Source organism: Acipenser ruthenus, chromosome 14, assembly GCF_902713425.1.
Source record: "Acipenser ruthenus chromosome 14, fAciRut3.2 maternal haplotype, whole genome shotgun sequence".
Lineage (NCBI taxonomy): Eukaryota > Metazoa > Chordata > Actinopteri > Acipenseriformes > Acipenseridae > Acipenser > Acipenser ruthenus.
In genome coordinates, this window is record NC_081202.1 from 31,466,186 (window position 1) to 31,490,936 (window position 24,751).

At 41.4% G+C, this 24,751-nt stretch overlaps 1 protein-coding gene across 1 annotated transcript; it reads right to left on the reverse strand.

Annotated features, from left to right (window-relative positions):
* Positions 1–1,204: 1,204 nt before the first annotated feature.
* On the reverse strand, positions 1,205–17,398 carry LOC117420047 (interleukin-17 receptor A-like). The gene is made up of 13 exons (XM_058985437.1): positions 17,323–17,398; positions 17,121–17,191; positions 15,065–15,089; positions 13,865–14,014; positions 11,621–11,745; positions 10,041–10,167; positions 8,671–8,718; positions 8,369–8,523; positions 7,809–7,883; positions 6,925–6,994; positions 5,861–5,980; positions 4,706–4,738; positions 1,205–2,661 (listed from the first exon to the last, which is right to left on the reverse strand). The coding sequence occupies exons 1-13, from the start codon at positions 17,396–17,398 to the stop codon at positions 1,205–1,207; spliced, it is 2,532 nt and encodes an 843-aa protein (XP_058841420.1).
* Between the last annotated feature and the right edge of the window lie 7,353 nt (positions 17,399–24,751).

A 24,751-nucleotide genomic window follows, 5' to 3' on the forward strand; every position in this document is an offset into this window, starting at 1 on the left:
ACCTTCACTATTAAATTGAAATTGAACTATTCAGGATAACTTTTCCCTTATCTACGGTATCAAATTAACTGCTTTGTGCAGCACCCTTAAAACCAAGGGACACTTGAGGGGGACATTTAACTGGATTTAAACTTGTTTCTTGTACACAGGTGCACAGGTCAATTTTATAAACTGAACCAGGTTTATTGCATCGATTACCCTAGATAAACTGGGGCTGTCAGCAGAGAAACAGCGTATTTAATAATCACGACACAGCTTGAGAATCCCTGGCAGCTAATCACTGTGATTAAGAGCTGATGAAGCAAATCACGTAGATTGCCCTTGAATTTATTGCAGCCTGGCAAGCGGAACAGGCCCCGTGTGTAATCATGAAATGGATTTGAAATGAAGAAAGAAAATGCAATACTTTCCCAGACATGTGAACACTGGAAAGTAGACACAGCGGGCACTGCACTCCTCTTCCACTGTTAGGACATTTGAAATGTTCTCAGGGGTCCTGCTTACAATCACTCTTTGATAAAGTCTGTGTTCTGGAGCTTTAGTCTGCGTTCAGGAGCTGGGTGTGGACGTATTAACAAAGGAGAGGTCGACACACACACACACACACACACACACACCACTTTTTTTTTTCCCCCAGGCCCTCAATAGAAGTGAAAATGCATGCACGCACTCCATATTGCTCACAGCAACACTAACTGGCTTTTGAAGAGTCAAGCCTACTGCATAAATATATGTGTGTGTGGATCTTCAAAAGGAGACAAAGCATAATACTGGTTTTCTAGGAGGACACTTTTGTGTGTTTACATTGTATGGGATAGATAATGCAATAACATCATTAGTTCTGTTAGGCTGTAAGTTTTTGTGCAGACTGATATGAAGGAGCAGTTAACCCAATAACCCAGTCCCGGAGCTGCTTTATTTAAAAATGAAGCTGAAACTTTCCACATAAACTAGAGCATTTTAATGCATTGAGTCTTAAAAAAGAAAAATCCTAATAAAATATGAATTGCAAAAAAATGAGTTACAGAAACCTGTGCTTCAAAAGCAAGCATTTCAACACAAAATCCCTTTACCGTATTAACACAGTTTACACTGACCCCAGTGGTCATCCATGAAAATGATCTGGTTTTCCTAGAAGCGATTCAAGCCCCTAGGCTTTGTATGTATAACTGAAGCACTTGGTAGGAGGCCAGTGTCACTGTGTTCAGCTCGCTGGCAGTGCCAAGGCTGCCAGCCCTGGTGACCGCAGACTGTCCATGAAACACTCCTGCTGCAGCTTCCTCACTTCGGCCATGGGATCACTCTGGGGGTCATTCTGGGGGTCTGGCCCCAGGGAGCTCCTCGAGATGTAGCCCTGGTCTGACTCGCCCGACCACCTCTTGTCGCTGTGCCCCCGCTGGTCTGGCTCGGAGAGCAGAGAAGGGCCCGGGAGGGCACTGTGGGACTGCTGAAGAGCCAGGAGGCTGTGCCACATCTCGGGGGAGAGGTGGCTGGGAGACCGGAGCGGGACTTCCCCAAGCTCCTCCCCATGCCCCCCTCCCTCCTCACCCCCAAGCTCCTCCCCCTCCTCCCCAAGCACACTCGGCTCGTTTCTCTCCAGCAATGCTGGCGTCTGCACCGATAGCTCGGCTCTCAGACAGCTGCCCTCCTCCAAAGCAGAAGGACAAACCAGCACCTGGGTGCAGGAGCTCCCCCTGTCGTCCCGGAGGACCGGCTGCGAAGTAAAGATCTGGCAGAGCTCTGGGCCAGCGTGGTGGAGAACCGCCTGGGACAGGACTCCATGCTTGACCTCCCTCGGCATGTGGCTCAGAGCCAGGACCCCAGCTGTAGGCTGGGAGGAGAGGACCTCGTTGAGGACGCAGGGTGGAGCCGTTTTCTCATATTGCAGCATGACCTGGTGCATGCAGGTCTCATGGAGCTGCCCCGGGATGCTCTCCTCCTCCACCACACCCCCGAAGGCCTCCTCCTCGCTCTGCAGGCACTCCTGTTGAAACCAGTCTGGGTGTGCAGCCTGGTGCACCTGGAAGGCCTCGATGGCGTGGCGCAACGCCCGGCCGCTGGGCTTGTGGAAGTACTCGTCCTCCGAGATCCCTGGGACCCGCTTGACCCGGCCCGGCTTGTGCTTCTCCTCACCGCGAAGCCGGAAGTAGATCTCCTCGAAGTGCTTCATCAGCTTGTACGTGACGGCGATGTGGAAGGGCTCGGGCACATCCTGCTCGCCGCTCACCCCCTCAAAATATGCCACCACGTACTTCCCAAAGGAGGCAGGCAGCTTGAAGTCCGGGAGAAGGAGGTTCAGGGCGGGGGTGAACATGTCCCCCATGGGCGAGAGCACGTCCTGCTTGAGCAGCACCCCCGCCCCCCCCAGCATGGCCTGCCACTTGGCACGGACGCCCCGCGAGCAGAGGAGCAGGATCTTGTTGGAGGAGTCCTCCTCGATCTCCTGCTTCCTCCCTGCCAGCCAGGCCAGGTGCCCCAGTTCCCCCATGCGCTGCGTGTCCAGCAGGTCGAGCAGCACATCAGCGCCGCACTCAGCCTGCAGGAAGGCGCTGAACTTCAGTACCACATCCCTGTAGAGCGGGTGGTCCAGGGAGTAGAGAATCAGCACCTTCCTCTTCTGGGGGCTCTCCCTGCTGTCTAGGAGGGGGGCTGTCGAGGGATCTGAGGGGAGAAGAAAAAAAAACAAGTTAAGTAGCCCATAAGGAGAAATCAAAGCTGGAATACATTATACAGAATCCTGCTAATTGCAATTGTGATGTGTTGGAATTGGTTAAAAGAGAATGGGAATGGGAATTGGAATTGAAAAATGGTTACTGACACGACCCTGTTTGGCGCTGGTGAACACTGCTGGTTAACAAGTCCTGTAATACAGGCTTCCTCACTGTGTTCACCCCCCATGACATGCTCTCTGCCAACAGTAAATTCAGCACTCTGCACAGCAGGGCTAGTTAGGTGTGCCACAGCACGTGTGGATCATGTACAATATAACCATGCCAGATCTCCTGCAGGAGCTGGACTCTGTCATCAGAATGTAAAATATAACCCAAGCCAAGCACGTCCATGCCAGATCTCCTGTGATAAGCGGAATGTCTCTGCCATTCACACTCACTAGGATGCAGCTGTCCTGCAATCAAACAGCACAGCACAGCTTGGATAAACACACATCACAAAGAGTCCACTGACAGCACAGCAACAGCAGCCTGTCTGCAAGCTGATCTAATGATTCAGAGAGCATTAACTACCGGGAGCATCGCTGAGTGGACTGAGAGACAGCAGGGTCCTGAGCTACTGGAACAGTCTCAGTCAGTCATACAAAGAGTGTCCCCACTGAAACCTATTAACAGCAACTACACTTACTGCAACTAAGCTGATCCCAGGACTAAATGACATGAGCTACGAGGACAGGTTCAAATAATTACATCTCTTCAGCTGAGAAAAAATAAGCAACAGAAGGGACTTGACTGAAGTCTTTAAAATCATAAATGGCATTGATAAAGTTAACCCAAGACACTACTTCAAACTTAGCACAGAGAGGAGAACAAGAAGACATGAATGAAAGCTGAGTTTAGAAATTAATGGAATAGCCTACCAGGTGAGGTAGTAGGATCTAAAACACTGGAAACATTAAAAAAAAGACTAGATTATATTAGATTCCCCCCACTAGGGGAGAATGATGTGCTAACAAGGGACAAGCCTTGATGTGCCGAATGGCCTTTTCTCGTTTTCTTATGCTCTTATAATGTCACTGAGAGTGTAGATCTTGCGCTCAGAATGTCAATGACAAAGCATTCAAATTGTTTAAACCACAACAGAATCATGTTAATACCTGGGTTTGGTCTGGGTTTTTATTTAGATTGAATGACTTCTAATATGTTTCTAAGTGTTCAGTGGCTGCCTCTAATCAAGCAGAGTATACCTTCTCTCGCACTCTTTGTATGACAGACACAGCAATGAATGTGTGAGATATACTCTCAACTTGATTAGAGGCAGCCACCGAACACTTAGAAACATATCAGAAGTCATTCAATCTAAATAAAAAAACAGACGAAACCTGATATAAATGCCTAGATCTGTTTCTATAGAGCCTATTGTGGTTTAAACGTTCCGAATGCTTTGTCAGTGACATTCTGAGTGTGAGATACACTCTCTGTGTTATTATAAGTGGAGTTGCTGCTAATAGGATCCAATGGGGGTATGACTTCCAATGTAATTTTAGACAGCAGTGTCCCTGAACTGTGTTTCAGACTGTATTCCCTCGCTCCTGGTGCACTCCACTGCCCCTGGAGGTTCACTGCACTTATTAACAGAGAGAGATGATGAAAAGCGAGACCAAAAGTCACAGAAACCCAGAGCTGTATTTACCTTTCATTTTATTCCTCTAGATAATGGGTTAGACAACCCATCTGTAAAGTATATAAAAAACAAACCCTGCTTGGAAAATGAAGCTGAGAAATGATGACCCTGCCTATAGTAATTACCAGCCAGAAACAAGAACACTAACATTGTGCAACTGAGCTCATGCTGGACAGAAATCTCTTTACAAATGAAATTACTGATATACAGCAAGAGCACTGGCTCAGGATACATCCCTGTTGCAAATTTGTGGATTTTTTTATTTTTTATTTTTTAATATATTACAGGATATTAACTGAAACAAAGCTTGACAAGAGGACTTGACACAAAATAAAGTAAGTGTGTGACTCACTGGTGTCAGCTTCAGAATCCCCAGTTTCCGGTTCTGAAACACGAAGACAAAAACATTGAAACACCTGCAACAGCAGTGCACCCTCTTTATTAATAATAATAATAATAATAATAATAATAATAATAATAATAATAATAATAATAATAATAATAATATTATATTTACTGGTATCATGTTGTGGAATATATAATAGCTGCTTATCCCTGTTGCAAATCAGTTTCAGTCATTATAGTCAAGAAAGCAAATCAGACCCCTTATAAAAGTTCCTCCTAGTAAAAGCACAGCACAGTGTAATAAAACACAGAGAGGTATGGTAAAGCACAGGACAGTGTAATAAAACACAGAGAGGTATGGTAAAGCACAGGACAGTGTAATAAAACACAGAGAGGTATGGTAAAGCACAGGACAGTGTAATAAAACAGAGAGGTATGGTAAAGCACAGGCAAGCATTGTTAAGCACAGAGAGATATGGTAAAGCACAGGCAAGCATTGTAAAGCAGAGAGGTATGGTAAAGCATATTAAAAAACAAACAATAGTAAACTAACCCTTATAAATACCCCCCCTAGTAAAAGCACAGCAAAGTATAATTATTTGTTTATTTAGCAGAAGCCTTTATCCAAGGCGACTTACAGAGACTAGGGTGTGTGAACTATGCATCAGCTGCAGAGTCACTTACAACAACGTCTCACCCGAACGACGGAGCACAAGGAGGTTAAGTGACTTGCTCAGGGTCACACAGTGAGTGAGCCGGGATTTGAACCAGGGACCTCCTGGTTACAAACCCTTTTCTTTAACCACTAGACCATGCAGCCTCCTATGATGCACATATGTATGGCAAAGCATAGGTAAGCATTGTAAAGCACAGAGATGTTTGATAACGCATATTTTAAAACATGGTAGACTATGGTACATGCATAGTATAACCATGGGAATAGCATGGGGGACATCTGCAAAAATACTGTGCACAATTACCAGGGTAAACTTTTATAAAGGAGTGCAGGAGGGCTGCAGGCAGGAGTTCAGTTTCCAAGCACCAAGAGCCCCTGTTATATTCTGGACAGTGCCAAGGGCGACTGAGTGTGTGTCTGTGTTAGTGCGTTTGTGAGTTGTGACAGAGCAGTTGTTTTAACAATATTAAATAACCCCTTCCGTACCTGTAGTCTTGTTCCTCTTCCAGGTAATGACACAGCAGCCCACAAAGCCAGCTCCCAGTAATCCCAGTAGAGGAATGAGGTAGTACAGCTTCTGCGGGGGGTCTGATGGGTCTGGGGAACCTGGTTCCAGTGCAGAGAGGATTACTGTGTAAATATACAGCTTTATACACAATACAATACAATACAATGAAATCAATCCAGCTCAAGACTGGAAAATGCAGCTGTCTTTTGTCTCTGGGGAATATATGTTTGGGGACATCTTTTCTGCGTTGGGTCGAAAGTAATCTAGGAGAACGATTAGCTGTGAACTGGGTGAGTATAGTTTTAAGGTTTATTTTCCATCTTTAATTGTGGAAGATTATTATTTATTTATAAATTATTATTATTATAATTTTTTAAATGCAGAAAGCAGGAAAGCAAACAGTTGTATACCTTCATTTTAGTGCCGGATTAGACAGGTTTTACTGCACATATTATTTAAAGCATATTAGTTTAGTAATGACCTGAAATCATTTGCTGCTAAATGTCCTCAGTTTGTATTACATGAGATGATAATGAGATAGTAGTGGTGGGGTGTCATATATGAGCCTCCAGAGCTTTTCCTCCAGGTATGTGGATTTCTTATGACCCGGTGTTGATGGCTGAAGTGTAATGCTGGCTCCAGGGATCCGCCTATTCGCAGAATCCCTGACGCATCAGCACACACAATAAAAAACAGTCTGGAGGGACAGGTTCAGAATGGATCACAAAACCAGGTCCCAGGACAAAGCCAAGTGTGCCGCAGTATTCTCCTTGAGAAGTTTCCGTAACACTGAAAATATCAAGTCAGTATCTCGACTGAGAATGCGACGACTGCAGATTTGCAAATGCATGATCTCTCCTTCCTGCTACACTCATTTAACACAAGAGATAAGCGGCCCAGTCTCTCTGATTTACATTACCATAACATTCTCTCAAGACCCTGATTGTTTTGCTGTTTGTAATTTTGTTTTCCGGTGGATTCTGGTCCTTTAATTCAACGCCTTTGTAAAACTTCCATGTGATCAAGTGAAGGACTGCCTTACCTTTACAGGTATTGAACACTTTCTTCTGTCGAACGCAGTCATTGCTGCATGCCACGAAGTAAGGCTGAATCTATTGGGAACGAAAGTGAAAGAATACATCAGTCATTTATAAATCATCTGTGAATAAACACACACACTGCACAAGCACATGAGAGAAGGTGAACGCACATACTAATAAACGGAGAATAAAGCAACTGGGTTTGTTTGCTATAATAAGTTAATTTCCTTTTTTTCTGTATTCACCATTACATGAACCAAGTTTATTTTTAATTTAGCCTCCTCACAGGTTTGTAACCCAGCTCTTCAGATCCGTTTTCTTAACTTGTACCACTGCTCCCACTTTCATACCACTGAAGATCTAGTTGGTTCTCTTCTTCAATTTGGAAGGTGCAGAAGATAGATGAGAAGCATCTGCTGCTTCCTGGTACCTAACCACTTCATGTGTGGTAGTTCAAACTCTCTCCAATGGTCTATCTGCAATCAGACCATGTGACCTACTGCACATGTATCAGGATGCAGCAGTTTACCAGTATAATAAAATATAGATTGATGTCTAGAGCTCAGTGTCTTTCAGGGACATTATTACCACGTCCCCAATGGACCCTATTAGCAGCAATGACACTTACAGTATCACTGAGAGTGTAGCGCTTGCACTCAAAGGCAATGACAAACGTTTAAACCGCAACAGAATCTAGATGAAATATGAAATATGTTAATAGCAGCTTTTTTGTTTTTCATTTAAATTTAATGACTTGTAATATGTTTCTAAGTGGTCTCTCTTCAATGAAATACACTCTGAACGTGATTAGAGGCAGCCACCCCACACTTAGAAACACACAGTGTATAGCTGTAACCTCTTCCAGAGAGATAATGACTGAACTTACCACCACATTAAATTGACAAGACGTCGCTTTCCAGTCCTTAAGTGAGAATGTTGCGTTTATGGTTTGTTTACCCTCCTGTAACAGTACAGAAAAAAAGTGATTGATGTCATGTGAGTTGCTTGTTGTCATATCTACAAAGGGATGCATTGTAACTAGTCAATATTCGGGTGATCACAATGCCACAGGGGGTTGTAAGCGCTACACACACTTGTGATCTTTTGCTATTAAATCGGGTGACAAATTAAAGCTTGCTTTTATCTGACAGACTTCATAGGAACCCCCCCCATTACTTTTTTATACAATGTATAGTGAATGTGAATTTGACCTGGGCCGTGCCACGTTTCCACCTCCCACTGGGAATGAGGTTCAAATCCTGGTCTGAAACCAGCCCTGTCCATTTCCACCTGCAGCAGACAGACAGATCAAAGTGGTCTGAATTGGGACTGTGTCTGTCTGTCTGCTGCTGGCAGGAACCATTCTCTGCAGGAGAGGATAGAGGGTCAAAGTGCAGAAACAAAGCTTTCAATGAATTCTGGTACCAGGGAAGACTCAAATAGCACCTTGGTAATCTCCTGACTCTTCGTGTTGCAGATGGTTGACTCATAGCAGCTCTCCAGGACCACCTTGTATCGCTCCGAGTGATCGCCAGTGTCCAACTGCACTGTGGCTTCCAACCCGTAGGTGAAGAACGCAATGTTGGGCTCCCACAGGCTTCCTGAATATACAAAGTAGCAGCATATCAGATTAGTTCTGCAGTGTTGAGTTTCCTATAGACCTCTATTCAGCTCTGTAGTGTTTCAGAAATGCTATTCCATTGTTCTCAAGCCTGAATGCTGGACTGTTGCCTGAATGCTGGACTCACCTCTCAGCTGGCACAATTTGGTCCTTTTGATGCGGACGTCTCTGCATTCTGCTCAAGAGAAGTGAAGCAGAATGATTAATATACTGCACTCACCACAGCTGGATCAGTAACATGAGAGAGCAGGCCATTCATCTTTATTTTATTATTATTTGTTTATTTAGCAGACGCCTTTATCCAAGGCGACTTACAGAGACTAGGGTGTGTGAACTATGCATCAGTTGCAATGTCACTTACAATTACATCTCACCCGAAAGACGGAGCACAAGGAGGTTAAGTGACTTGCTCAGGGTCACACAATGAGTCAGTGGCTGAGGTGGGATTTGAACCGGGGACCTCGTGGTTAGAAGCCCTTTTCTTTAACCACTGGACCACACAGCCTCCTCTTACTTCCATGTCTTACTTTATAACGACAAGCATGCGTGCACCAGGCACCTCCATACCCAGGACTCCGACACTCAATCTTTGAAGGTGAAGAACGTTGTTACCAACTTTTATCACAACTGGCTATGCGGTTCTCTAAATATATGTGTTTGTACAGTAGGTACAGATCCCTCCACTACATCCCTGTCACCAACCATTGCTTTAACAGGGGTGGCCAAAGCTGGCCCTCCCACTCCTGGTCTTTGTTCCAACCCTGTTCTAAATTGTTTGATTGAACAAATGAAACCTCCATCCGGACCCAGGAGTGGATTGGAATGGCGCTCCAGGACTGTGATTGGACAGCCCTGCTTCAATATATTGTCCTTATTAGCTTCATGAATACATTTCAACACTACAGATAGACTGGAGCCCCCTTTTCTGTTGCTTGCATGGTTTGATTGCAGCTGCACAGCTGCAGTGAGTTTGAACTAGAAGGTAAGCGGTTGGTTGCTTTCAGACACCGACTAGGAGGCAGGCCGTGCTTAAAGAGGTCTGAAAAGCCATTAATTCAAAGAAGAGATTCAGATTAGATCAAATGATGTGCCTAATTTTAACATTGAGATTTACATTGAGATTTAATATGGGCCAACATGCCTTTGTAGAGCAGGCATCTCATCTTTGGAACTCAAAACCTTTGAATGTAAAAACAGCCTCTTCACAATACCTTTTTCAATCACTCAGAAATATGTATTTGAAATCTGTAAATATTTACAAATCCTGTAAATATTGCCTATGACCAGGATCATGTCAATTGGAATTGTTCTATTTTATAACCTGGCATAGAGGAATTCCTGGATTTGTAGCGCTGATCTCCCTGTATGTTGGTCTCTTACCTGGCATAGAGAAATTCCTGGATTTGTAGTCCTGGTCTCCCTGTATGTTGTCTCTTACCTAGCATAGAGATATTCCTGGATTTGTAGTCCTGGTCTCCCTGTATGTTGGTCTCTTACCTGGCATAGAGAAATTCCTGGATTTGTAGTAGTGGTCTCCCTGTTGGCTGGGTCTGGGCAGGTTGTACACTGAAACCTCGTACTTCACTCCCGGCTCCGCCACAAATCTATCCAAAGAGAACGACCACTGGAACAACCAAACAGATAAAGTCATACGTTATGACATTGACTCTGCAATGCTGAGTGTAAAAACGGACAAGGAATTAATAATGAATTAAAAAATATATATATATATATACAGTGCCTTGCATAAGTATTCAGACCCCTGACCAATTCTCTCATATTACTGAATTACAAATGGTACATTGAAATTTCGTTCTGTTTGATATTTTATTTTAAAACACTGAAACTCAAAATCAATTATTGTAAGGTGACATTGGTTTTATGTTGGGAAATATTTTTAAGAAAAATAAAAAACTGAAATATCTTGCTTGCATAAGTATTCAACCCCTGTGCTGTGGAAGCTCCCAGTTTACACCGATGAAAGAAATTGCCCTAACGAGGACACAATTACCTTACCATTGGCCTCCACCTGTGAACCATTAAAGTTGCTGTCACATTTTCTGGATAAAAACCCCACTGTTGAAGGATCATTGGTCAGGCTGTGAATCTGAAGGAAAATGAAGACCAAAGAGCATTCTACAGAAGTTAGAGACAAAGTAATATAAATGCATAGATTAGGGAAAGGGTACAAAATAATATCCAAAGTGTTTGGATATCCCAGTGAGCACAGTTGGATCAATAATCAGGAAGTGGAAGCTGCATCACACCACCCAGGCCTCAAGACACACCATCCCTACAGTGAAGTATGGTGGTGGCAGCATCATCTGTGGGGATGCTTCTCATCAGCAGGGACTGGGCATCTTGTTAAAATTGAAGGAAGAATGGATAGAGCAAAATACAGGGAAATACTGCAAGAGAACCTGCTTCAGTCCGCTAAAAAACTGAAGCTTGGGAGGAAATTCACCTTTCAGCAGGACAATGATCCCAAGCACAAGGCCAAAGCAACATTGGAGTGGCTCAAGAACAAAAAGGTGAATGTCCTACAGTGGCCCAGTCAAAGTCCTGATCTCAATCCCATTGAGAATCTGTGGCACAATTTGAAAAGCGTCGTCCAACCAACCTGAACAACCTGGAGCAAATCTGCCAAGAAGAATGGGCCAAAATCACTCCGACACTGTGTGCAAAGCTGGTACATACTTACCCCAAAAGACTTAAAGCTGTTATTGCAGCGAAAGGTGGTTCTACCAAATATTAATGTGTGGGGGTTGAATACTTATGCAAGCAAGATATTTCAGTTTTTTATTTTTCTGAAAAATATTTCCCAACATAAAACCAATGTCACCTTACAATAATTGATTTTGGGTTTCGGTGTTTTAAAATATCAAACAGAACGAAATTTCAATGTACCATTTGTAATTCAGTAATATGAGAGAATTGGTCAGGGGTCTGAATACTTTTGCAAGGCACTGTATATATATATATATATATATATATATATATATATATATATATATATATATATATATATATATATATATATTTGACTGGGGTAGGGGGGACAGCAGCATGACTCTTACCGGTGCCCCGTACACGTTGTTCTGTTTCTTGATTTTGTTTTGGAACTCGTACTGGACGCACAGTTTTTCGTTGTTGGACAGTTTCAGCACATGGACGACTGTTCCTTTCAGATACTGGATGCTCGCTTTAAAAAAAAAAAAGCAAAGAAAATAACGTGTGTATAAATCGAAGAATAAAACGTAACACACGTTAAAAGAAAATCTCTCGGGACTACCCTTATACAAGTTTATTGCAGTATTTTTATACTTTTCCCTTGGTTATACTACGCATTAAAAATATTCTACCGTGTTTATTAATATGCTTTACCATACCTTGCTGTTCTTTACAATGCTTACCTGTGTTTACCATGCTTTATTACACGTTGCTGTGCTTTTACTGTGGGACACTTATCAGGGTAAAATAAGCCTTGTACAACATGTAGTTCCCTATTAAAGAAAGGAGAGAGACTCTGCTGCTCACCAGGATGGGTGTAAAACGCCATGCATGCACTGCTTTCCTTTGCATGTCTTTTTGATGCAGCTCTGTTATATGAACGAATACAAACACAGGATGTTTGACACCGAATATTTCAATTACAGTTTATTTGACCGCTATGAACTGTTCCACTGATGCTATATTATAGATGTATACTGCATGTTCTGGCAATATGAACTACTATACTCCAGAAAACCACTGAAATGCTCCAGATTTGAGAGAATACCCAAGCTGCTTTTCCTGTCTGTGATTACCTAAAACAAATAATTACCATATAACAGGAAATTTTGGCGAGGAATTTATTTTGGCTTTTTTGCCGGTTTTGATTGGATCGCCAATGATCCTTCCACCAATCAGAATGTGGTAAACAGTGAGCGATCCTGCAGCGCAGGTTAAAGAAGCGCTGAACAAGGGAAAGAATGTGTCGGATGTCAAAGTGAATATGAGAATGGCAGTGAGTGATGAAACCAATTTGCATGAAAAAATGAAAAGCAGACCGGACATTTCCATCAATAGATTTAGAAAATCTGCATTTTCCGATCAGAAACTCCGAGCAGTGTAAACTGCGCCTGCTCCTGTGGTACCTGTATGACTGTTCTTTATTATGTTAATAAGTTTTGTGTTACTTTTTTTTTAAAGGGAATAATTAAGTACTGTAACAACCAAAATAGTTTATGCCAGACTTGTTAGAAAGTCTGTACGAAAATCATGCAAATTTGCTTCGGATTTGTTATTGTCGATACGCTGTAGATGCTACTATTAAGACACCCACCGTGCAGGTATCGCAAAGTCCCTAAACAATTTTTTTAAAAATTTAAAGCATTTTCGTTTCAGCTTTATTGTTAAAGTTTTCATACGTGGCAATACTGTCCTACAATTCTGAAATGATGTTGTGGTTATTTCACTGTGTTATGTTAGTGGACCATAGCTTTAACACTGAGAGTTAGCAAATGCCTATCAAAGTGTACTGCAGTTAGTAATCCTTTCCAATTACTAGTATCTTACAATCAAGGGCCATATAACAACGATACTTATTGTAACTCTTTTTTAGAAGGCCTTCTTTGTTGTTCTCCAAGTTGCTGCAGTTACATTGTAGATGCTGTAACTAGTTACTGTAAATGAGATACTGTTTTAGCAGACACGTTTCATTAAGTAAACATGTACTTCAATGTTTTTGAAATTAAAAGTAGAAATACAAAACTGTGGCATTTTTCTTTGTGAACGTGCTAAGAGTGAAAAACGCCAATTCAAAAACCGTCAAAATCTATCAAGGTAGCAAATCTGCCGAATTTAATACCAGCCAACATTTCTAAATCAATATTTCTTAACAGGAAAAAATGTAAATCCTTTTTTTTTGTCTACAAACTGCTGCGTCCTGTTTTGAGGGCAGTCCAGTTAGTCGTGCCTGTAATCAGAGCTGTGAAATTTCACACCGGCTATGAAGCTCAACGCATAGAAAATGAATCTTTATCATCACTGTGGGGAGGAAAACACCAAGAAATGTATAATTTTTAGGCTTTCTTGTTTTATATTGATGCGTCACTAAAGGGATATATTTATAGACAAAATAGTTATATTAGACAGTTACATTAAGTTCTCATAAAAATATAGTTAAAGAGAAAATTTAAATAACAGGTAGATGATGCCAGTTAAAAATGCTCTAAAAAATTACAAAGTAGCCTGTCCTGAAATGAGGACACTGGCATTGAATGGGTTCAAATCAGTACTGACATGCTGCAAAACAGATACTTGAATCACGACTCTATTACCATCTTGAGCTGCTCTCCACTTGATTAGCATGACTGGCACCTGGTCTCCGTGCTCATCCTCCCTCACCTCCCCCGTTACCTCGACCCCCCCAAAGGGAGCCGACGGGGTCCATCTCTGCTCCCTGATCCAGCTCTCATCCAGACAGTCACCTGCACAGGCAGAAACACATTATACATGCACTGTGCAAGACAGTCACTGGGCACACACACACACACATTATACATGCACTGTGCAAGATAGATACCTGCACACACACACACACATTATACATGCACTGTGCAAGACAGACATGTGCACACACACACACACATTATACATGCACTGTGCAAGACAGACACCTGCACACACACACACACACACACACACACACACACACATTATACATGCACTGTGCAAGACAGACACCTGCACACACACACACACACACACACACACAAACATTATACATGCACTGTGCAAGACAGACACCTGCACACACACACACACACACATTATACATGCACTGTGCAAGACAGTCACTGGGCACACACACACACACACACACACACACATTATACATGCACTGTGCAAGACAGACACCTGCACACACACACACATTATACATGCACTGTGCAAGACAGACATGTGCACACACACACACACATTATACATGCACTGTGCAAGACAGACACCTGCACACACACACACACATTATACATGCACTGTGCAAGACAGACATGTGCACACACACACACACATTATACATGCACTGTGCAAGATAGATACCTGCACACACACACACATTATACATGCACTGTGCAAGACAGACACCTGCAAACACACACACACACACATACACATTATACATGCACTGTGCAAGACAGACACCTGCAAACACACACACACACACACACACAGACACACACATTATACATGCACTGTGCAAGACAGACACCTGCACACACACACACACACACACACACACACACACACACACACATTATACATGCACTGTGGAAGACAGACACCTGCACACACACACACACATTATACATGCACTGTGCAAGACAGAGACCTGCACACACACACACACACACACACACACACACGTTATACATGCACTGTGGAGGACAGACACCTGCACACACACACACACACACACACACACACACACACACACACACACTATACATACACTGCATGCCACAAGTGGTACTTACTTATCTTGGCAGTACAGTTGAGTTCCTGCAGAAAAGAAGGAAGGAAAGAATTAAATGTTATTTGCAGGTTGTTTTATTTTTTTGTTTTAATTTAGAAACTTTTGACTTTAGAGTCTTAAGGCTCTCAATAGAATCTCCTGTCAGGGAAGCTGGGACTTATTGTTTTAAAATCATGACTGAAAACGTTTTTTTTTTTTTTTTTTTTACAAAAATAACTTTTTAAAAAAAAAAAAATCTTAGCTTTCCAATTTTTACAATCAAAACTGCACTTATTATTATTATCCTTTTTTAAATTCCATTTTTTTTATTAGACTTTTTAATTGTTCTATTTTTATAAACGGGATTTTCGCCTGTTTTTCACATTTTACAATTAAGACATCTTTTTTTTAATCTTTTTAAAAATCTGTTTTATTTAATTTTGTATCGGACTGTTTTTAATTTAATGTTTTAATTAATTATTTAGTTTACTTTTTATGTGGTTGAAGCGCTTTGGGATCCTTGTGATGCTCTCTTTGATTGTGAATTGTACTGTATTGTATTGTATTGTATATCGCTACGCAAGTGTTTAAAAACGGTTTAAAAAGACTTGCCGCTTTCAAAATTCATGTTATCGTGACCTGAACCGAATAGCGATGAGCCAGCTCTCATTAAGAGCCCTGCGACACTGACTAGCAACGAGATCAATCACAATTAATAATCAACATGTTTATCGGTTAAGAGCGCTCCCTCAGTCACTGTTTGCGCAGTTTTCAGAGCGTTGAATCAGCAAAACAAGAAAAAAACGGTTTGCTTGTAAAATGACGCAGAATCCTGAGCTTGCATTCAGTTTTGCTGTTGGTTTCGTGGGCCCTGGATAACACTAATCTTGGACTATCTGTTACGGAAGGCAGTCCGAAATTCGAGCTTCATCTGTGAAACCAGCCTTTGGTGTGTTTCATTGTGGCTGAAGATGGAGCCACAATAAAACACACCTGCACACATTTACATGCATACACACATACAGTAGTAAAACCAAGAAAAATTAATTTCTTACCAATACCTTAGTTTTGAATGATGCAAATAAAAATGAAAAAATTCAGACATATATTTGGAATGCTTGTGGTCTTTGAAAAAACATTAACTTTGACCAGTACTGTATGTTTGTGTGTCACGTTATACACACACGCACATACTATATATATATATATATATATATATATATATATATATATATATATATATATATACTATAATTATACTAGGGATTGTATTGAATCACTGGTAGCGCATGCGTAGATGTCTTTTTTGGTTTACCTTTATAAATTCTATGAACATTTTACATACATTTATAGTTTAAACTGCATACTCATTTTTGGAACTATACATCAATTTTTGTTTTTTTCTTTTCGTTTCTATTCGATGGACATTTTTACATGCATCTATCGTTTATTGCATTATAATTGGTTTGAAGATTAAGTTGTTCCCCATATTTTTTGGTTATTTTGTTTAATAAATAATTGAATACTACAAGTCTATGTGTTTCTTGTATTTTGCCTATATTCTGACTGTACTAGCTTATAAGACTCATTTTAAAAACAACAATATCATTGGTTTGGACTAAATTATGAGTGCTAATGTAAATACATTACAGCAGCTCCTTTATTAATACAAATCTATTTTCATTTTACTTGTGTTACTTTGTATGATTTTATACATTTCTCATACTTTCACTAACGTGATGTTGAATATGTACAATCACTAGTGATTTTATAGAATCACTAGTGATTGTGTACAACAGGGTTCAATTTCATACATCACTAAACTAGAAATCTATACAATCACTGGATTTCACACTTTCACAAGGCTATAACATACCTACTAACATATGTATGTATACGATTACAGGAGAGAGAGAGACTGAATAATTCCATTGGTGATTCGGTGGATTAATGAAAAAAAAGAGAGCACCAACTGTTTACCTTTTAAACGTTTGATTTAGTTGTGCAACACTGATGACGACTCGTATCGGTGTGACATAAGTAGTAGTGGTCTACTGGAATAGATTAATTCGCCTTACCTTTTGAGTACAGTTCATTGGTGGCGATTCAATAATCCGAATACACGAGGACAGGGCAACAAATCCGAAGACTGAAACCCACACAAAATGATCAATGAATAATTTAGACATTTTTGTTTAAGAGAACGCCACAATAATACAAGAAATAGACCCAATTACCAGAGATGGCAGCGTCTTAATGTTAAAGTGTTGAAGATGCTACCTCCAGACTGATTCTCGCTTTGTTTCATTAGATTTCTCGGTGTTTCCTGGCTGGCGTTCCTATCACGTTCTGTCATACCTTGTAGCCTATATTCAAATCGGGAAAATACATGTTGACGTTGTGTTCTACAAACATACAGTGCCTTGCGAAAGTATTCGGCCCCCTTGAACTTTGCGACCTTTTGCCACATTTCAGGCTTCAAACATAAAGATATGAAACTGTAATTTTTTGTGAAGAATCAACAACAAGTGGGACACAATCATGAAGTGGAACGAAATTTATTGGATATTTCAAACTTTTTTAACAAATAAAAAACTGAAAAATTGGGCGTGCAAAATTATTCAGCCCCTTTACTTTCAGTGCAGCAAACTCTCTCCAGAAGTTCAGTGAGGATCTCTGAATGATCCAATGTTGACCTAAATGACTAATGATGATAAATAGAATCCACCTGTGTGTAATCAAGTCTCCGTATAAATGCACCTGCACTGTGATAGTCTCAGAGGTCCGTTTAAAGCGCAGAGAGCATCATGAAGAACAAGGAACACACCAGGCAGGTCCGAGATACTGTTGTGGAGAAGTTTAAAGCCGGATTTGGATACAAAAAGATTTCCCAAGCTTTAAACATCCCAAGGAGCACTGTGCAAGCGATAATATTGAAATGGAAGGAGTATCAGACCACTGCAAATCTACCAAGACCTGGCCGTCCCTCTAAACTTTCAGCTCATACAAGGAGAAGACTGATCAGAGATGCAGCCAAGAGGCCCATGATCACTCTGGATGAACTGCAGAGATCTACAGCTGAGGTGGGAGACTCTGTCCATAGGACAACAATCAGTCGTATACTGCACAAATCTGGCCTTTATGGAAGAGTGGCAAGAAGAAAGCCATTTCTTAAAGATATCCATAAAAAGTGTCGTTTACAGTTTGCCACAAGCCACCTGGGAGACACACCAAACATGTGGAAGAAGGTGCTCTGGTCAGATGAAACTAAAATCGAACTTTTTGGCAACAATGCAAAACGTTATGTTTGGCGTAAAAGCAACACAGCTCATCACCCTGAACACACCATCCCCACTGTCAAACATGGTGGTGGCAGCATCATGGTTTGGGCCTGCTTTTCTTCAGCAGGGACAGGGAAGATGGTTAAAATTGATGGGAAGATGGATGGAGCCAAATACAGGACCATTCTGGAAGAAAACCTGATGGAGTCTGCAAAAGACCTGAGACTGGGACAGAGATTTGTCTTCCAACAAGACAATGATCCAAAACATAAAGCAAAATCTACAATGGAATGGTTCACAAATAAACATATCCAGGTGTTAGAATGGCCAAGTCAAAGTCCAGACCTGAATCCAATCGAGAATCTGTGGAAAGAACTGAAAACTGCTGTTCACAAATGCTCTCCATCCAACCTCACTGAGCTCGAGCTGTTTTGCAAGGAGGAATGGGCAAAAATTTCAGTCTCTCGATGTGCAAAACTGATAGAGACATACCCCAAGCGACTTACAGCTGTAATCGCAGCAAAAGGTGGCGCTACAAAGTATTAACTTAAGGGGGCTGAATAATTTTGCACGCCCAATTTTTCAGTTTTTTATTTGTTAAAAAAGTTTGAAATATCCAATAAATTTCGTTCCACTTCATGATTGTGTCCCACTTGTTGTTGATTCTTCACAAAAAATTACAGTTTCATATCTTTATGTTTGAAGCCTGAAATGTGGCAAAAGGTCGCAAAGTTCAAGGGGGCCGAATACTTTCGCAAGGCACTGTATATGGCCTTATAATTACATACTGCTAATTACATCATGCTTGTGTTTGCTCTAAGCTGTTTTTTGTACAATGTTTTCAGTATCAAATACCTGTTTTTTTTCTTGTTTACTTGTTTCCCTCCCTGGTAGGACGCTCGAGTAGAGCTGGAAAGGTAACTCCACTCAAAACAGCAGAGCAGTTTGCAAATCAAAGAGAATAATATGGATTTCTAGTCTTGCTGAAGTTCGTTTTGTTTTCCAGACTTTGTTAACACATTGATTTAGGTGGCGCCCTTGTCTTACTGCTACAACGCTATAAATTAACTTCCTCTGTTACAGGTAATGGAACCCCTACTTTGTTGTCTTTTCCATTAAGTGTATTTCTCTCAGTATGTTCAGAATCCTATCTATTTATGTATAAGGGTGGAGAAAGTCAATCTACCTTTGCTGTTCAGCTGCTGAGTTTTCATATCACTCAAATACCTTGTAGCGTGCACGGGGGAAGGCAACAGGAGGGCTGGTAGGTGACGTAATCACACACAGAGACATAAGCCCGATATACGCTCCTTGCAAAGGAGCCGGCTCTTTTGTACAGCGGTATCGGCGCTATGCTTCAGTGTGAGAGGTCTTGGGTTCGCGCCCGCCCTCCGCCTGTGTGTGGCTTGCCTCGCCCTCTGTGATGCACCTGCCTGCGGGAATCAAGATCGCTACAACCTGTTTATACCACGCAAAATAAACCATTCCCAAACTTTCACAGGCTAAACCTGTCATTATACTTAGTGCCCACTAGAGGGAGGTATTCACTACCTGCAACACATTTGGTTGTACAGTATCTGTATTACAGTGTGCTGCAATGCTAATGCTGTGCAGTGTTCTGATTGTCTCACGGTTTGGGGTGATGTCTGAACTAACCACTAGGTGGCAATGTTTTCTTCTAAACATACTTTGTGCATTGCACAGTTGAATGTGATTACATAAGTGAATGAGGAATGAAAGAAAACACGTACGTTAAGCTGCCTGTCAGATCCACTTTTTAGAAGCTATTTAGGGGAATGTTTACAGGGCCTGGGAAATTGATGTCGAGATCTTGCCAAGGCCAGTAATGCTGTGTACTGTGTGTGTGTGTGAATACAGTGTTTAAATGTGGTTTAGGTTGTACTGGATGGTACTGTATTATTCTGAACTTACGTTTTCCAGATATAGTTTCATTTTAAATATTCAATATACCCAGTAAGCTGGAACACAACCTGAAGTTTAAAAACAAAACAATAAGAATAAGGCTCCGCATGCACAGCAGTGTCACCCATGCCAGGTTTTACTACCAGCTTGATTAGCCACAGTGTGTATAGGTAACACGCTCAGGTGTGTCTTATTAAACTCTTAGTGAAACCAGGAATGGATCACACTGCTTTGCAATGGCAGTCTTATTTCCATCCCTGTCGTGCCTCGTTATCTTCAATGAGGCGATGAATAGCTGGAGCTTTGGTGTCAGGGTTCTATGAGTCTCATGCGGGCGTCTCATACAAATTCCATGTATTCTATTAAACTTAATCCAAGTCAAAATCACTTCCAGCTTAAAGCTGTTTTGTAGTTTGGGTGCTATCTTTAAGTGCTAAGGAACACTAGTTTCATGTTTTGATTAGCTGTATAATCATTTGCTTAAAAGTCTGTTGATCGTTTTACTTTGTCAGACTTTATTTTCACTTCAAACTGTGTGGAGCTCTTTAATTCTGCCACCACACTATATCTTCCCTCCCTGTGCAGCAGGAATCAGGATCCCACATGCGGATAAGATCCTAGGTGCTGCAGGGGCAGCTTCACGTGTCAGGTGGGGCTCTAATACCTGTTGCACAGGAAGTCATTCTATAGTGTGGTGGCAGATTAAAGAGACCTCACCTCTGAGTGATATAAACTACCAAACTAAACAGAAGAAGGAGAAGAGGCTTACTGTAAACTAATACAACAGGCAGTGTTGTGTGATGACCTGCCATTACGGATTGTGTTCCCTATCGGTGAGATGAGGTTAAAAGCTCTAAAACCACGAATGCAGACAAGCCGGCTCTTTTGCACAGCGGTTAGACACTCACTTGTGGTGTGTGGGGTCGCCGGTTCACGCCCAACCTCCCTCTGTTATACTAATGTGCAGTACAAAGCCTTGGTTTGTACAGCAGCGATGAGTACTTTGACTTTTGTTCACTTTGATTTTCTACAGTGCAACAATGCAATTATAGCTTCTCATAAAACATAAAAAACAGGGAGCAGAGATCTGGGAAGGAAATCCAAAAAATAACTATTTCCAGCCTTGCCGAGCCCACATACCTGTTACAAAGAGGTGGTGCATTCCAGATGTGTTGAAATAACACTCGCAGAACAGATCCGTGCTGCAGCTCTTACCAGCAGTGCTGTTGAGGGGAAACGTGGGGAAACTTAGCTTACCCACTTCTCATTTGAGGAATATGGAGTTTACCCACTCCTACTCTCCTGTGATAAGCTTATCCTGGCTCTATGAAGGGTTAAAGCCATGGTTAGTTTACCCACTTTTTATTTTTTAGCACTTCACCACTGACTTTTTCCACAGTTTCCCCAGTACTCTTTGGATCACGGGTGACCCATGTTTGACTATGCCTTATTCATGCATGTTAAAGCAATGAACTACAAACATGCTAAGCCCTGATTTGCTTCTCGTGTCTCATGGTCAACCATTGCTTTATGGTGCCACAACACCTGTAAGTTTGGTGCAGAACTTGATCTTCTTTATCCATTATCTTCCTGTATTACAAGTAACAGGGCCTCACCTAGCTTCCTGTGGGTCTGTAAACACCAGGGCACAGGTGAAGAAGGAAGTGAACTTATAGTGTTGTAGCAGGAGAAAAAACAGGCTTCATTCAAGTCAGAGTGAACATAAAGAATCTGGAAAAGAACAAAATCAACAGCAAGCCAATAAGGGGCTAGCGAGGAATGGTGATATGCTAATGAAGGTAGGGAGCCTTGCTTATTGCATTTGTAATGGTGAAGGTTTCCATATTTGTATCCTGGATGATATAAACCCAAAGCAATGAGCTGAAGCCTAGATTTCTAGTCTCCTGGGCTCATCCGTAACCAGGGTTACAGAACCACCCCCTGCTCTGTGAAACTCACAGCTCAAATCCTCTGTCTTTCTATCTTTTATTCTTTATACATTATTTGAAGAGTGTTTACAAACCTTCTTGTAGGTTAATCAGTATTTTGAAAACTGGGAATGAAGTTGTAACTTGCTCTAAAACAGTTAGAGAATGAATTTCATTTGAATGGGGTTTTAGCAAACCAGTCCTTAGCAAAATTGTTCATTAAGAGTTTGGAGGCACCTGGCCCAACGGCACCAATTTGTACCACTTGTCAAACCTGCAACGAGGAAACACTGTCCTGCTGTTATACTGGAAAGCTACAGAATGTGAAGGGCTGGTTGCCATGGCGAGGAGTGGAAATGAGGGCTTACAGATCGATCTGGCCAGTGTCTCTGGGAATGTATTGCTTGGAGTCTGTCCAGATCGGACTCAGCTCCTAACAGCCTGTGTGGTTTTATTACCTGTGATAACCCTCCCCAGCACACTAAGCAAAGTGATTTACACAACTGTGCTGCTAGGCTCTGTTCATAAGAAACTTCAAATGCGTTCTGTGATATGAAAATGGTAAAACATTTTGCACTAATAGAATCAGCAAAGTTGAATCTCTACATGCTGGTCATCAGTTTATACTCAATTAATAATCATCAATAAATGCCCTTTTAGACAGAGGAAATGACTAGTTTTGCCACAAATGACTTAGAACCGATTTAATCTTAACCCATTAAGAACCAAATACATTTTGCTCTATTTATGTGATTTGATACATTAAAAATCAATATTTCTAAAGAGAATTTAGTTTTTTTAAATCCTTAGTTTTGGCTACAAACTGCTCCATCCTGTTTTGAGGGCAGTCCAGTGAAACGTGCCCGTAATCAGAGCAGTGAGATTTCACACCCGCTAGGAAGCTCAACACATAGAAAATTGAGCTTTATCATCACAACACCACAAAGTTATCATTTTTAGGCTTCAATTTCTTATTTGAGGCATCATAAAAAAGCATCTGAAGGGCTATATTTGTAGTTACATTTAGACTTGTGGCTAACAAATTATAGCAAATTTAAATAACAGGTAGATGCCAAAAATTACAAAAGTAGCCTGTCCTCAAATGAGGACAATGGCACATAATGGGTTAAGGGCTTTCAATGAAATCCTACCGCATGGGGGTGCAGAGTCAAGTAAGACTGCAAGACTGGGTTTGATGTTAAGGTTAGATCAGGCTTGCAGACTTGCTGGTTACTTTTAGAAAGGTGACCCTGAATGTTATCTCCAGCCTTTCCCCTTGGTGTTTTCCCACCACCCTCTGACAACAAAGAGAGCTTTGATTTATTTATTCAGTCCTAGCCCCTCAATAAGCACTGTGACTGGCTGTGCATTGATCTGTTGGGCTCCTGCATAGCAGTGCTCTACAGACATTTAAAAAATAAACTACTGGCTTTATTAAGGTAAGTTGTAACAAACTATACATTGTGGCACAATAGCCAGCGACAGCTCGTAGGCACTGTGGTTGATTAATACTATAGAAGTCCTGTGCTATAAATGAACTGTGCATAATCTCAGGTAAATGTTTCAACCGAAAGTCTTTATATCAAATGTTTTTACGTGTCAAAGGTGTTTAATTTATTCACCACAATAAACCATGTGTACTGGATCAGCCGATTTTGGCTGAATTGCTTCACCAAATTAAAAATGACAGTAAAACCTCCAAACTAATTAGGACCAGCGGGTGTTCCAATAATCAAACTGTTCAGATAATCAAATTACAACTGAGACATTGTTTATATGACTTTACCCAATCAAGAAACCTCCTAAGAAATTATATGAAACAACCCCTTTACATATAAACATGCAGCACTGCACTGTTCTGTAAATAGCAGTTTGAGGGCTAATTAGATCACAGTACACAGCAAGACACAAGAGCAGCACAGCACACAACCAGACAGAAGAGCAGCACACAACCAGACAGAAGAGCAGCACACAACAAGACAGAAGAGCAGCACACAACCAGACAGAAGAGCAGCACACAACCAGACAGAAGAGCAGCACACAACCAGACAGAAGAGCAGCACACAACCAGACAGAAGAGCAGCACACCACCAGACAGAAGAGCAGCACACAACCAGACAGAAGAGCAGCACACAACCAGACAGAAGAGCAGCACACAACAAGACAGAAGAGCAGCACACAACCAGACAAGAGCAGCACACAACCAGACAGAAGAGCAGCACACAACAAGACAGAAGAGCAGCACACAACCAGACAGAAGAGCAGCACACAACCAGACAGAAGAGCAGCACACAACAAGACAGAAGAGCAGCACACAACCAGACAGAAGAGCAGCACACCACCAGACAAGTTAACAAGGGGCTGTTTCAGTAAAGTCTCTGGACACCTGGCTAGACTTTCAAATCTTTTTAATCCAAATTGTCGTTATTGCATTTTTTTCAGAAAGGAAAAAGTTATCAAACTAGAAATAAAAACAACACAGACATTTAATCAAGGCGCTTGTACAGTTAGTCATTTTAGAATTGCAATGGGAGTTTCTTCCTTCAGAACTAATATATATATATATATATATATATA